The sequence below is a fragment of the Mastigoproctus giganteus genome, chromosome 9 (assembly GCF_048544385.1).
Source record: "Mastigoproctus giganteus isolate SK-2022 chromosome 9, ASM4854438v1, whole genome shotgun sequence".
Classification (NCBI taxonomy): Eukaryota; Metazoa; Arthropoda; class Arachnida; order Uropygi; family Thelyphonidae; genus Mastigoproctus; species Mastigoproctus giganteus.
In genome coordinates this window covers 189,895,134-189,910,940 of record NC_143583.1, presented here as the reverse complement: position 1 = coordinate 189,910,940, position 15,807 = coordinate 189,895,134, and the positions used below count along the sequence as shown (strand labels likewise).

Sequence of the window (15,807 nt, the reverse complement as noted above, 5' to 3'; positions counted from 1 at the left end):
TTATATTTTCTTCATCTTTGGTTACCACAGATTCATCTTCCAATTCCCTAGTGCCTGGGTTATAACATAGTTTGGAATAGTGTTGCTTCCATTCTGCTTGGGAGATGGAGTTTGATCATTTGTGTCTAGTTGTAATTTCTTAAAAATTTTAAAACCTCTTCTCTGTGGTCCCATGATATCACGTTCTAAAGATTTAACAAATTTATCCCAGTCATCTCGTCGGATTCTTCTAGTTAGTTTTCTGACTTCTGCTCTAAGCTTTTTATATTTTATGTGTAGATGTAGGTCTTTAGTTTGTAGGAACAGTTCATAGGTCTTTTTTTTCTCACTGATTGTTTGTTTCAATTCTTCATTCCAAGTTCTTAGCCAGTTTTTATTTTTTATAGGTTTATATCCAAGACTTTCTTCAGCAGCTCCCAGAATTGATTTTTTCATGTTTGACCAGATTTTCTCAACATTATCACTTTCATCTGATTTGAGTTTATCTTTCAATCGAGTTTCATAAAGAAATTTAGTTGTCGTTGTTGTTATTTGGTTTTTAGGAGCATTAGCAACTAAGGCCATACTGCTCTGGGATATGCGGTGGTCATTCCCTGACCTTTCCGCATCCTCCGTATTTGGTGGTGACGGGCTCGAACCCCGGTCTAATCAAGAAGCGTGTGCCACTCCTTCCCACCTGGCTACGGAGGCGCCTAAGAAGAAGAAATTTAGTGCTTTCATTTTCCAACAAATGTATTTTTAATTTCTTAGATTTTGTTGGTATTTTCTTCTTTTTATTAAGATAATTTCTTTTTATTTTGAAAGTGCTTTCTACTAGGTAGTGATCACTGTCAATTTCACTGCCTCTGAGTACTCTATAGTGTCTCCAATTTTGTAATTTAAATTTTCATTAATGATAATATAATCTATTACAGACTGTTTCTTGTTTCTCATGCAAATTTATGCATATTCTTGTGTCTGAAAAACGTATTTGTAATTTTAAGTTTATTAAAAATGCAGAAGTCTATCAGGCATCTTCTATTATTGCTGACCACGGGTTCGCCTTCTGATCCTATACATTTGTCTACTGATTGAGCACCAACCCTTGCATTAAAATCTCCTGCTAGTATGAGATACTCGTTTTTGTTAGTTTGGTCTATGATCTGTTGTAATTCGTCATAAAATTCTGCGGTTTCATCAATGTTGCCTTCTACTGGTGCGTAGATGCCAATGATTGTTATTGTATAAGATAGAATTTTTAGTCTTAATTTCAATATTCTGGGTGATATCCAAGAGTAGTCTATATTTTGTTTTCCCATTCTTTCTTTATTATAACAGCAACTCCCAATGATGCCTACATTTCACTTGGTACACCGGAATATATCATTATGATCTATTTCTTTGGATCCTTTGTTCTTTTTTGTTTCGGTAATGACTGCTATGTCAATATTTCTATTTTCTAGTTCCATGGTCAATTCATCTAATTTGTGATCCACTGCCTAGGTCGTTACCCTTGAGATCTGTCCAGTTTTTTCCCTTGAGCTTATTTCGAGTATTTAGAATGTCCCACGGATATGTTACCAGCCTTTCACTTACTTTCCAAAAAACTTGAAAAAAGGCTCTTACTGTTGGAACACTGCCCAGCTCATCCTCTGGCTGATGTCCTGAAATCGAAAAATGACATGATCAGAGTCGTGCTTCTGCCAAGGAACACAACTGCATAATTCAGCCTATGGATCAGGGCATTATTCAAGTCTATAAAACTTACTATTGTGGTTAACTATTTGCTGGTGTTGTGAACTCAGAAATTCAAGTTTTCAAATTTCTGAAAATATTAACACTCAAAAACATTGCATACAATATTGGTTAGCAAGGAGAAAGTAAGCTCTACAACAGTGGTTGCCAACATTTTTTGACTCGCGAACCCCTTTCAACACAATATTTTTAATGCAAACCACTAAGCCTGTATTCTCTGAAATCATATAATATTTCTGAATTTTTATTATAAAATATAACCAGTACTACGTTTCTACAAGCGACCTTGCGTAATAATTAAAATTATTATTAAGTATTATTTATACTTTGTAAAGCAGTTATTAATCAGTACAAACTAGACTTCGAACAGGCTAAGAGTAGAAAACTTGCTTCTTGTTCAAATAGTAGCCGAGCATTCTGGTCTCTTGCCAAAGCTAATGGCCGCAATTTTTACCCATCCCTGTTCCCACCACTGTCAAAACTAGATGGTTCTGTTGCCACATCAGCCAAAGATAAAACTGACATGCTAGCATCCTATTTTTCTTCCAACTCTAGTATTGATGATCTTGGTAATTCACCTCAAGCCTTTCCCAGTACACTCCATTCAAGGCCTCCTGTGGTTTTTCGTCAACAGGATGTCAGAAGGATTTTGATGAATCTGATGCCAAGAAAGGGACAGGTCCTGATGGTATTTCTCCACTTGTTCTCAAAACCTGTGCCTGCCCCTGAACTTATTCCTGTTTTGTGTTGTCTTGTTTCACTTTCTTCCAAAGGTATTTTTCCTTCTGCTCGGAAGTTTGCTCAAATCCAGCCAGTTCCTAAAGAGTGACAAATCCCTTCCATCCAATTATTGTCCCACTGTGATTACTTCTACTCTCTCCAAAGTAATGGAGAAATCAATTAACTGCCAACTCTTAAACTATCTGGAAATCTTTCATCTGATCAACGATTAGATATCTATGTAGAAGGAAACGTTTGGTGAAACTCAAGCCATTGCTCTTGACATTTCAAAGGTTTTCGATCATGTTTAGCATAAAGGTCTTCTAAATAAGCTTCTATCCTATGGTTTGCCAGCTGTTCTTTGTAATTGGGTATCCAGTTTTCTCTCTGGCCGCTCACTGTGAGTGATGGTAGATGGCTCCCTGTCTTCTAACTTCTCCACAAATGCTTATGTTCCCCAAGGTTCAGTTCTTTCTCCCACTCTTTTCCTCTTGTATATTAATAACCTGCTTCCATTGACCGGAAATGCTATCTTTTGCCGATGATAGCACATTACTTTCCACCATCCAGTTTGAGAAACCTTGCCCTGCTCAAACAGCTTCAACTTTTCAAGTATCCACTGCCAATCCTTAAATGCCGATTTCAAGGCAATTCGACAGTTGGGCAAAGAAAACTTAATTCCAATCCTTCCAAAACTCAGTCCTATCTTATATCTCACAAAAAGCATTCCCCTGCTCCTATGCTTATCTTCGATTATACTCCGATTTCTAGGCAAGATCTTGGGGATTACTCTGACTTCTAATCTCTCTTGTCATAAAACAAATTACAAATATTGCTTCCTCTGCATTCAAAAAATTGGGTTTTCGCTTTTGCTCTCGGCATTACTTTGATTCCAAACAGTTGTTGACTCTATAGAAATTGCAAATCCGCCCTACCATGGAATATTGTTCCCACATCTGGGGCAGTGCCCCCAAAATCTCTCTCAGGATTCTAGATTCCATTCAGAACAGGGCAGTTAGCTTAATTAATGACTCATCTCTAAGTCTCTCCACTCCGTGCCACAACCATCCTTTTACTGTCCATTTCAATCCCACAAAACCAACATTTCTTCCTCATTTATTCATTCAATTTCTGTTTTTTTTTTTTTGAACAAACTTCCTTCATACGTATTTCCTGAAAATTACAATCTACAGAAGTTCAAGTCTAATGTCAACAAGTATCTTCTTTCATCTTTTCAAACTATGCACGGTACAAAGTACTATAGGTTCTACAAAAAAAGTACCCATACATAACAATGATCCTTGAGAATGAAAAAAAAAAAAAAAAAAAAAAAAAAAAAAGTATAGAAAACATTTATTTAAAAATTGTTGTTTATGCATGGGTAATGCACTTCCATCATTTATGCTACCCAGGTAGTATTGCATACATCTTTCGATTATATCTCATATTGTGAATACCTTCACAACGATTTGCGGATGTATTGCACTTCCTAGAATAAATAATAAGTAACACTTCAGCTATTGAGAAGACTAATGTTACTTATTCTCGGCGGATACCACCACACAGATGGCACCATTTGAAGAATGGTATGGAATAGGTACTCTGTTATCTACATACTGTCCCTATTAGACTTTGGAAAGCAAAAAGGGGGTAGGAAAGTGATAGTACGAGAGGAAGAGGAAAGGGGCAGCTACACCTCAACCTCACTGAACTGAAACATTCATGAATCCCCCGAATAGGCAACACTTCCCCATTAGGGAAGATTGTTGTTACCTATTCGTGGTAATGAGGGCTTCATCAAGACCCCCCACAGTTGGCACCGTTTCGGATCTGATTGGCTCCTCTTCGATGGGTGGGCAGCATCCTGATGTTGCAATAGCGACTACCCAGTTATGAAGTATAACTCCACAATATGAGAGATGCTTGATGGCGTGTATGGTTTAATCTAAAACTATTTCTTGACTAAATGTATAAGAGTATGAAAAAGGTTGTTTATGCATGGGTAATGCACTTCCATCATTTCTACTACCTAGGTATTATGTATGCATGCATTGTTTGATTATATCTCTCGTTACCCATGCATAAACAAACTTTTTCATACTTTTAGAAATTTAGTCAAGAAATATATTTAGATTAAACCATGCAAATCATCAAGCATCTCCCATATTGTGGAGTTATACTTCATAATTGGGTTGTCACTATTGCAACAACAGGGTACCTGCCACCCACCAATGAGTAAGCCAACAAGCTTCAAAACGGTGCCATCTGGCTGGTGGTATCAGCCGAGAATAAGTGACATTAGTCTTCTCCAGTGGTGAAGCGTTATTTATTCAAAGCAGTACAATACCTCAGCAACTCATTGTGAAGGTACTCACAATATGAGATGTAATCAAACGATTTATGCATACTCCCTGGGTAGTAGAAATGATGGCAGTACAGTACCCATGCATAAAAAACCTTTTTCATACTCTTAGACATTTAGTCAAGAAATAATTTTAGATATTTATTTAACATGATATACTGTAAGACAGTAAAGTAATTATAATTTTTTTTTTTTAGGAGCATTAGCAACTGAGGCCATATTGCTCCGGGGATATGCGGTGGTCATTTCCTGACCTTTCCGCATCCTCCGTATTTGGTGGTCATGGGCTCGAACCCCAGTCTAATCAAGAAGCGTGTGCTATGCACTGCTGCTCCTGCCCACCTGGCTACGGAGGCGCCCAAAGTAATTATAAGGAATTGTGGGAGATGTGGTTTCTTTCCTTGGCAATTCTTTAATTTTTATTTAATTTTATTTTACTTTATTGTTTATTATTAGTTATATTTTGTAGTTTACAATTATATACCTATGTAAATCTAAGCACACGCCATACAGAATTTTTAGTGCGAACCACCTGGAACACTTTCACAACCCCTGGGGGTTTGCGGACCACAGTTTGGGAACCACTGTCTACAGCAACTGAAACTGCTGGAAAAATTGTATTGAAAAAAATGAAATCATTAATAATAACCTTGAATTAGCAGCATTTTTAGAACAAGAAGCAAAAGCTGCTTGTAATATACTTGGTGGCAGTTTTGGAGCAAATAACCTAGATGCTTGGATTGTGGTGGATGCAGAAGCTCCAACTGCACATTACCTGAGTGAGGAAGAAATCACAGGCTCTGTGAACAGTGGGAAGACAATCAACAAACAGAAGGTCAGTGACAATGGGGAGTTACTCAGAAAATAATGTAGATTAATCATGTCAGGAAAATGCACCAGAAATTAAAGAAGTGCTTGAAAACAAGAGGTGATGGCATAGTTAGAATGTCAGAGTGATAGTGACCATCTTCATTTATTGAATCTGACCACTATTAAGAATTATGTACTGAAAACATGCTGTCATCAGTTCCAGCAAACTAAATTACATTACTACATCAGAACAAATGTATACAATGTAAGTCCATAACAACATTGTGTATTAGTAGAATGTAAAGAGAATGATATAACCTTTAATACTTTTGTCTTTTAGTCTGTATACTCATAAAACATTAGTAAATAAAGTATTTATCTAAGTAAAATTTATTTTAAAAATTGGGGAGGAAAAAAAAAAAAACTTTTCGGCAATAAGGCACTTTGCTTATAATGCAGGTATTAAGTAATGTAAAGGGAATGATATAACCTTTAGTACTTTATCTTTTAGTCTGTACACTCATAAAACATTAGTAAATAAAATATTTATTTACTAAGTAAAGTGTATTTATGTTAAAAAAAAAAACTGGGGAAAAATGGTAAATTTTTTTGGTTATAATGCAGGTATTAAAAGTTGTCACCTGACAAGCACATTATATTGAAGTTGCAATGTATTTAACTGTACATAATTTTTCAATTTTTAAAAACTTCCAAATTCCTCAAAAAAAAAAAGTCATCCTGGCAGGCATGCATACGGACTAAAAACCTACTTCTAAAAGAGTTTAAGGCCGCCTTGATGATACTGGCAAAGACCCTTGCACCACCTTTGTTCAAATGTAATAGTAGTAGTAATGGCAAATGATGCAAGAAAGCAAGCATCAGCCAAAGCAAAAAAAAAAAAAAAAAAATACACATTTCACCCATCTGTACCCTCCAAGAATTTGTCTAGTTTTCCCTTGAATTTATTCAACCCATCTACTTCCACAACAACAACAGATGAAAACCTGTTCCAACAATCAACCACCCGCTGGCTGACGGCAAACTTTTGCATGTCTATCCTGCAATCATCCTTTCTCAACTTGAATTAATACCCCTCATGTGTGTAGTCTGAGCAAGTAGAAGAATACCATTAACATTCAGCTTTTTTTTTTTTTTTTTATGTGAACCACAAACATGAGAAGTATTAGAACCTATAGTACTGTACTTAGTACCATGCTTGGGTTGGAGGTTGAGAAGATGAAAGAAGATATCTGTTGATATTGGACTTGTACTTCTGTAGATTGTAATTTTCAGGAAATACGTATGAAGGAAGGTTGTTCCAGAAAACAGCAGTTGAATGAATAAATGAGGAAGACGAAAAGTTGGTTCTGCGAGTTTGAAGTTGGACAGTAAATGGATGTTGGCTGGTGGCGGCATGTGTTCGGACTGTTTTGAAAGAGAGAGCGGGAATTATAGAAGCCAATTCAGAAGAACAGTGCCCATGGAAGTATCTGTAGAAAAGGCATGCAGCAGAAACAGAACGTCTATGAGACAGCGAGTGGAGAGACTCTGTTAGAGATGAATCATTAATTAACCTAACTGCCCTCTTCTGAATGGAATCAAGAAGCCTGAGAGAGGTTTTGGGGGCACCACCCCAGATGTGGGAACAATATTCCATGGCAGGGAGGATTTGTGATTTATACAGAGTGAGCAGCTGTTTGGAAGAAAAGTAACGTCGAGAGCGAAAGAGAAAATGAAGTTTTTTAGATGCAGAGGAAGCAATATTTGTAATGTGCTTGTGCCAAGAGAGATTAGAAGTCAGGGTAATCCCCAAAAGAGATATATCATTTTGCCTAGAAATCGGAGTGTCACTAAAGATAAGCATAGGAGCAGAAAAAGAATCCTTTTTGCGAGATATAAGACAAGACTGAGTTTTAGAAGGGTTGAAATCAACTAAGTTGTCTTTGCCCCACTGGAGAATTACCTGAAGATCGGCATTTAAGGAATTGGTAGCAGATTTTCGAGAAGTTGAAGCTGATTGAGCAGGGCAAGGTTTCTCAAAATGGAAAGTGGAATGCAATGTGCTATCATCGGCAAAACTATGGATAGGATTTCCAGTCAATGGAAGAAGGTCATTAATATACAAGAGGAAAAGAGTGGGGGAAAGAACTGAACCTTGGGGAACACTGACATTAGTGGAGAAATTAGAAGACAGGGAGACATCTACCATCACCCTCAGTGAGCGATCAGAGAGAAAACTGGATAAATAACCAATACAAAAAACAGTTGTCAAACCATATGATGGAAGCTTGTTTAGAAGACCTTTATGCCAAACACGATCAAAAAGCCTTTAAGATGTCAAGAGCAACTACTTGTGTTTCACCGAACCTTTCCATTGAATTAGTCCATAAATGGGTAACGTAAGCCAGAATATCACCAGTGGATCAACACTGACGGAATCCATACTGGCGATCGTTGATCAGATGGAAGGTTTCTAGGTAGTTTAAGAGTTGGCAGTTAATTGATTTCTCCATTACTTTAGAAAGAGTAGAAGTAATTGCAATGGGACGATAATTGGATGGGAGGCATTTGTCACCCTTTTTAGGAACTCGCTGGATATGAGCAAATTTCCAAGCAGAAGGAAAAACACCTTTGGAATAAGAAAGTGAGAAAAAGCGGCAAAGAATAGGAGTAAGTTCAGGAGCACAGGTTTTGAGAACAAGTGGAGAAATACCATCGGGACCTGGAGCTTTCTTGGCATCAAGATTCGTCAAAATCCTTCTGACATCCTTTTGATGGAAGACCACAGGAGGCATTGAATGGAGCATGTTGGGAATGGTCGGAGGTGTTTTACTAAGATCATTAATACGTGAGTTGGAAGAAAAATGGGATGCTAGCAGGTCAGCTTTATCCTTGGCTGAAGTAACAACAGAGCCACTCTTATTTGGACAGAGGTGGGAGCAGAGATGGGCAAAAGTTGCAGCCAATAGCTTTGGCAAGAGACCAAAATGTTCAGCTACCATTAGGGCAAGAAGCAAGTTTTCTACTCTTAGCCTGTTCAAACTCTAGTTCGGACTGATTAATAACTGCTTTACAATTGTTGCGAGCTTTTGGTGTAAGCAGAAAATGAAACTGAAGAATTAGAAACAAGCCAATTACGATATGCAACATTCTTCTCTTGAACAGCCTTAGCACATTTATTGGAAAACCAAGGTTTAGATAAAGGACGAGATTTTAAAGTGGAGTGTGGGATAAAGGATTCCATTCCTACAAGAATAGTTTCACTGACACGATCTGAGCAAACGCTGATATCAGAAGTTTTGAAACAGTAATCCGACCAAGGAAAAGAAGAAAAGAAGTCTCGCAGGTCATCCCATTTTGCATTCTTGTAATGCCAAACAACACGAGGTTGGGAATAGCCATGAGATAAAGGTTCCATTACTCAATCCATTCAAGGCTTTCCTAGAATAAATAACACATCAATCTCCCCGCAGGTGCCTGATCTTGAGACACTTCAATTTGTAGAAATGAAGCCTTTTTAGGTAAGAGCACCCTTTCTTTTGTTCCCTTCACCCATTCCAGCAGATCTACATCTTTCCTAAAGTGAGGCCTCCAGACCTGTATAAAGTACTTGAGATGTGGCCTAACCACAGTCTTATGCAAAGTTTCTATATATGATTGAGCTGTCCTGGCAGCACGTCTGCACTGCTGAGAGAATTTTGTCTGACTGCACAATCACCCCTAGGTCTTTTTCATTCTTTTTCATCAGTTACTACTCTGAGTGTAGTACTACACGGTTGATAAGTTACTCTGGGTTACTGTTACCCATGTTCAGTACCTTGCATTTGTCAATGTTAAACTTCAACTGCCATTTCTCAGTCCATTGACCCAATTTTCTTAGATCTTGTTGCAGTAGCTCACTCTGATGACTGACGTTAACCACTCCACCAACATTTATATCATCTGAAAACTTAGACATTAAACCTGATATACCTTCATCAGGCTTAATGTATTCCCTCTCTACAAAATAATTTTTTTCTACCTACTAAGGTGGGATACACACTGATAAAAAAACAACCCTCCACCATCAAAGCCTTGCAAAAGCCATGTCTTGAGTTAACCCAAAAGCTTCAGATTATAGTCCCTTCTGTCATGCCTAGGCAGAATTGCAGATCTACAGTTTTTTGTGTAACTCAGATGTAATTTGTTACTTCTATGAAATCCAGACATTTCCCAATTCTGATTTAATGAAAAATTTTCCATTTTCTTTACTAAATTATAGTCACAGCCATTGCAGATTTATAAAAAGTCAGTAAAAATATTAAAAACTTAACAGATTTCAATTTAATTATCCTGATTCTTTGACCACAAGAAAAATGTGTTTGAATACCCACTCTCTCTACCTTCTTTTTGCCCTTGATTGACTTCCAATAATTATGGTTAATATTTAATAATTTAAGTGAGTGACTATGATACTGCATGTCAATAATGATAGCTGCACAGGAACTCCTGTGCAGAATGTCCAAAAGATTGGAAAAGACTGGATGTCCAAAATATTTTATCTGAAATTTTCACACCTGCAGCAATTTAAAATTATTTTACCTTCAGTTACTAAATTTAGGTGAGATTTTTTTTATTATTGGGCTGCTTTTAATGAATAAAGCATAAAGTTTAAAAAACCTCTTTGGATTTTAACACGTAAATGAAGAATGAACTTTATGTTTAGCCATTATTCATCATTTATGTTCCACACAAGGAAATACTCTTTACAAAACTGCTATGCAGATTTTTTTTTAATATGAGACTTCTTAATTATTGAAGTTCAGAGCATGTTCAGATGACCAACTTAAATATCAGGAAGAAATTAAAAATGAGACACCCTTCCATTTAAGCCACTCATCCATAAAAGGTGACATACCAAACTGCTGCTGACCTGCAAAATTAAGCACAGCATGTAGTAATTAAAATGATACAGTAACTAAATGATAACACAAGTCATTGCTCTTTACTGAATAGAACAAGTTTTTCTATTTGGCAAATTCACAACAAGAGACAACCACATCTGAACGGTGTGATATTAAACTCTTGTATATATTAAACCAGTTGCATTATAAATAATATAATAAAACAATGACAAAGTATTCTTTTTTTTTTTATAAGTGAAGTCTATCCATAAAAAAAGAATTTTGTGTGAAAATAGTTATCAAGTCTATGGATTTTATGATCTGTTAAAAAAAAAATTTTTTTTAATTTTACCATAATTCCTTCTTGTTTCATAATAAGGAATAATTTTATTTAAAAGGAGAAATAAGTAAAGCTCACCTATAAAATGGTGCTTTACAATTTTTTTTTTTTTTCACAAGAGGAAATGTCAGTTATGACACAAGTGCAACATTTTTAAAAGATCCTTGCTTATACTGGTAGACAGGAATTTAATAAAATTAGAATCATTATGTACAAAGGTAAGACTGCTTAACATTCCTTATTGGGGGAGATTACACAAATTAATTGTTCAATTTTAACAGTTTAATAATGACAAATGATGCAAGAAAGCAAGCTCATCATCAGAAAAAAAAAAAAAAAAAAAAACCTGTCCATTCCCTCTGCAACTCCAAAATGACTTGCAACACATTCCTCATGGGAACACAGATTAATAGTTCAACAACAGCCATCAGCAGGAATTGATTCTTGCAGTGCTTCTATTTAGGGACATGCAGAAGAGTAGTATGAGGAAGATAGCACAGCCTGTTGTGGGTCTTTCAGCATATTGAAAGGTACCTTTCAGTTTTTGTCAGTACATGCACTTGCATGGGGATATATAGTATCATTCATGAGTTAGGTGAATGAAGAAATTAATATTCAATATATAAATTTGTGAATTTTGAAGCTCTTTAACAAAAAATCTTAAAATCCCAATGAACGAAATATCACATATTTCAATAGAAAATTATATGCCAATTTGTGCAGGAAACCAAACCCGTGGGAACAGAAATGGCAAAAGTAAATGAAAATTAATGACATGGAAGGGAAATAATAATGCCCACTGTGGCTAAAAACTCATTTTATTCATATACAGGGTGCTTAAATTAAAGGCACCGTCATCTACCAAACTTATTTTTAGGTTTAGGCTCTCTTTGCATTTGGGCTTAAATATTTCAACATTATGCTAAAATTGAACTAATTGTACTGAAGTAAGTGAATTTTTAGATTTTATGATTTCTAAATTTAAATTCTGCATAATCAGCTCCTGTTTTTCTCAATGGAAATTTTGTTTCAGCTCTCAGTTTAGCCTAAACATCATCAACATTAGAAGTGTATAAAGCTTTGAATGGTTTGAGCATGCTCAATGCCAATGGGATTCTTCCTCTTGCTCAGAATAATCACCTGAGAGGGCATAAATTCAAATTGAGGAAAGACAGATGTAGGATAGATGTGCGGAAATTTGCCTTTGGCCAGTTGGTTGGTAGAACAGACTTTCATCCCTTGTTGCGGAAGTTGATAGCCTAAATAAATTTAAGGCTCAGATGGACGGGTATTTCGAACGAATGGAGGGGTGAAATGGGAGTGGTTTTTTTTTTTTTTTTGGCTGATGCTGCATAAGTTTGCTTTCTTGCATCATATGCCTCTGCTAATGCTAACATAGTGTTGAAACAAACATAAATGGATTTTATTTGAAAGAAATAAAAAAAAAAAAAAAAAACACCTACAACTATAGCATGAATAGAGGTGACACAAGCTATCCTCATATAGCCAGCAATTCTACATGGCTAAATACCTAGTGAAGAGTAAGTATCATATACATTCATTTCAGTTACAAACATAAGCCAATGACATTTTTCGGCTAAACTGAGATTAGAAACTTTCCCAATGCGAAAAAAGCAGTTGATTAAATAAATTTTAAATTTAGAAATTGTAAAATCTAAATGGTAACATTTAGTCAAATTTTAGCGTCAAATTCAAAAATTTAAGCTCAAATATGACAAAAAAAAATCCAACTGACAAACAGCCTAATCCTAAAAATAAGTGAGATAATCCTAGTGCTTTTCAACCATGTGCGCATTTTTTTTTGCTGATGCAGTAAAAGTGTTTCCTTGCAGTTATAGTGCTGCAAATGTGAGGCCAAGCTGTGATGTTGGAAGAGTGCCTCAAAGTATGCAAGACTGCATACTTCGAATACTCGAAATAATTGATTGGCGAATGCAGCATTAATCTGACAACGGTTCCAATCACAGTATTAGTATTTTATATTCTGTAGTTCCAATATACATGTTACTGCAAGTATAATGAATACCACTTTTTTTTATAATTATTCAAAAGGATTACTGACTACTCTATATACAAATATGTTATTGATTTAGGGTGCATTGCCATCTAAGGTCATAACACGCCAAGTCAATACATATATTTTAGCATTTGACTGTTCATATTAAGGTATTCTTAAGCATATTTCTACACTTTATGAATTTTTTTCCTTTTTGACATACTTTATTTCTAAACATATGTTGAGATAGCAATTGTTTGACATGGTGTATAAAGTGATGAGTACATTACAGTATTTAAAATGGAAAATGCCCAATTTCCTCAGAAGAGAAAAAAAAAAAAAAAGCCACTAGCCAATGAATGAAGACAAAGTCCAGAAACCCAGGAGTGGATAAGCCCTTCAATCAAAGAACAAATGGCCACTGGGTTCGGTGTTGGGTCCACTGTTGTTTTGTATATTTATCAATGATATTGATGAAGGTATATCAGGCTTAATGTTGAAGTTTGCAAATGATACAAGGGTCGGCAGGGTTGTTAATGACAGTAATGGCAGTGTGCTACTGCAACAGGATCTAGATAATTTGGGCAGATGGGCTAAGAAGTGGCAACTGAAGTTTAACCTTGACAAATGCAAAGTACTGCATATGGGTAGAAGTAACCCCAGAGAAACGTACCAACTGTGTGGTACTACACTTAAGGTGGTAGAAAATGAAAAAGACCTGGGAGTAATTGTGCAGGCAGATATGAAGTTTTCTGAGCAATGCAGACAGGCTGCCAGGCAGGTCATGGGGTTTTGTCGATGATATATAGGAATTTTGCTAGCAGGAAAAAGGAGGTGATTATCCCTCTGTATAAGGCAATGGTCAGACCACGCTTTGAATACTGCGTACAGGTCTGGAGGCCTCATTTTAGGAAGGATGTAGATTTACTTGGGCGTGTACAGAGAAGGGCAACAAGATTGGTGAGGGGAATGAAGGGATCCTCTTATCAAGAGAGGCTTAAGTACTGCAAATTGCAGTGGCTGGAGACTAGGCACCTGCGTGGTGATCTGATTGAGGTGTATAAGGCCTTGAATGGGTTGAGCACGCTGAATTCTGATGGGATCCTTCCACTTATTCAGATTACGAATCTAAGGGGGCATAAATTCAAATTAAGAAAAGACAGATGTAGAATAGATGTGCGGAAATTTGCCTTTAGCCAGCAGGTGGTTAATTGCTGGAACAAACTTCCATCTGTCGTTGTGGAAGTTGATAAGTTGAATAAATTTAAGGGGGAACTGGACAGGCATTTGGAGGGAATGGTGCGATTTTTTTTTTTTTTTTTGGCTGATGCTGCATAAGCTCATACACATGCTTTCTTGCATCACATGCCACTACTACTACTACAAGAGCAAATGAAACCCAAGAGCAAACCTAAAGCCACACAAGCTAACAATGCCAGACAATCACATTTACTGATGTGCAATTGCTCTAGGGTCCGAAGGTCGTGGAGGTTCCAAAACAATGATATTTTTGTTGGTCCAGGCACCCCCCCCCCTCTCTAAATCTCCGGCAATCTTCTTGTTAGTACACCTTAAATTATGTGCACCAGACTGCCAGATTTCTTAATCGAGCACGGCCCAGACAGAACTGAAAACCAGAATGAGACTTCCGAAGAATCCAGCGGAAGAAGAGAAAACAGGCAAAATTTCTAATCAAATAGGAGTAAATAAACAGAAACTGAGACAAAAGGGCAAATTCTGAAAAATCAAATGAGAACAACACGACTATGGTCCGATGACAACCATTTGTGAGTTTTGCAATTAAGCAACGTTCTCAAAAAAAAAAAAAAAAAAAAATCCAAAATTGTTGCCACAAAGTAAGAACTGAAATTCAGACGAATATTTTCTGATTTTCTTTATTAACTAATGTCAAATACAAGTAGTTCTTCATTAGCGAGTACGACGGCATTTATCACTACCTTCGATGGATGAAAAGTAGCGAAGGTAATATTGTTTCTTTCTCGGATGATAAACCCGACCAAGAAATTGGTCGGGTTTATCACGTCATCATCTTTCATCTTCATCCAAATGTTGACGACTCTGGAAAATTTGTGCATTTGGACCTGTTTGGTATGGCAGAGGGGCCTTTAATGCTTATCTTAGATTGCCAGATGGTCTGTCGTAGTACTAATTTACACACTAAATTTTCCGGTCGTTAAAATACGAGCTAATACACTAGTTTATTTGCGCAGCAAGTACCATTAGTATTCAAGATCTCTCTTGAATTAAATATGAGCCTAAAAATTAATAGCGCTAAATGAAAGATTTCAAAACGGACGCAAAATAAAAATTAGAAAAAAAATTAAAAAAAAAAGAACATGTTAAAAGTTTCGATTTAAAAACTCTTTTCATGATTTTTGATAAGTGTACTATATTTGATTCCTTAAAAAGTTATAGGCAATCAATTATGTTCTTAGCCGAAACTCTTACCTCATGATTTCCTGATATTCCAGACACGTAAACTTTTACAACCATTATCACAGTTCAGGAGAATTACACAGTAATCTCTTTAAATATGAAAAAACCTACAACGCCCTTCTGCTGACTAACATATACACAACACGCTTGCTAAGTCTGACAAGTTGCTGAGTTGAAGCGCCGTCTTCTGACGCAAAAGAACTTATTTCAAAAAAATTAGCAACAAACAATACACACAAAGCTAATTATAGTAGTCACCAGCGATTTCCAATCGGTGGTCCGCGAACCCTTGAGAGTTCGCGAAAGTGTTCCAGAGAGTTCTCACTAAAAATGCTGTAATGGCGTGTGCTTAGATTTACATAGGTATATAATTGTAAACTACAAAATATAACTAATAAAAAACAATAAAGTAAAATAAAATTAAATAAAAATTAAAGAATTGCCAAGGAAAGAAACCACATCTCCCACAATTCCTTATAATTAC

At 36.3% G+C, this 15,807-nt stretch overlaps 1 protein-coding gene across 1 annotated transcript in view; it reads right to left on the bottom strand.

The window, feature by feature from the left end:
- Nucleotides 1–15,515, bottom strand: part of LOC150080970 (SH3 domain-binding glutamic acid-rich protein homolog) — a 73,828-nt gene extending 58,313 nt beyond the window's left edge. The window contains exon 1 of the mRNA XM_090381231.1: nucleotides 15,336–15,515. Within this exon, the coding sequence (XP_090237357.1) occupies nucleotides 15,336–15,380 (45 nt within the window). The 5' untranslated portion in view covers nucleotides 15,381–15,515. The remainder of the gene's footprint in view (nucleotides 1–15,335) is intronic.
- Between the last annotated feature and the right edge of the window lie 292 nt (nucleotides 15,516–15,807).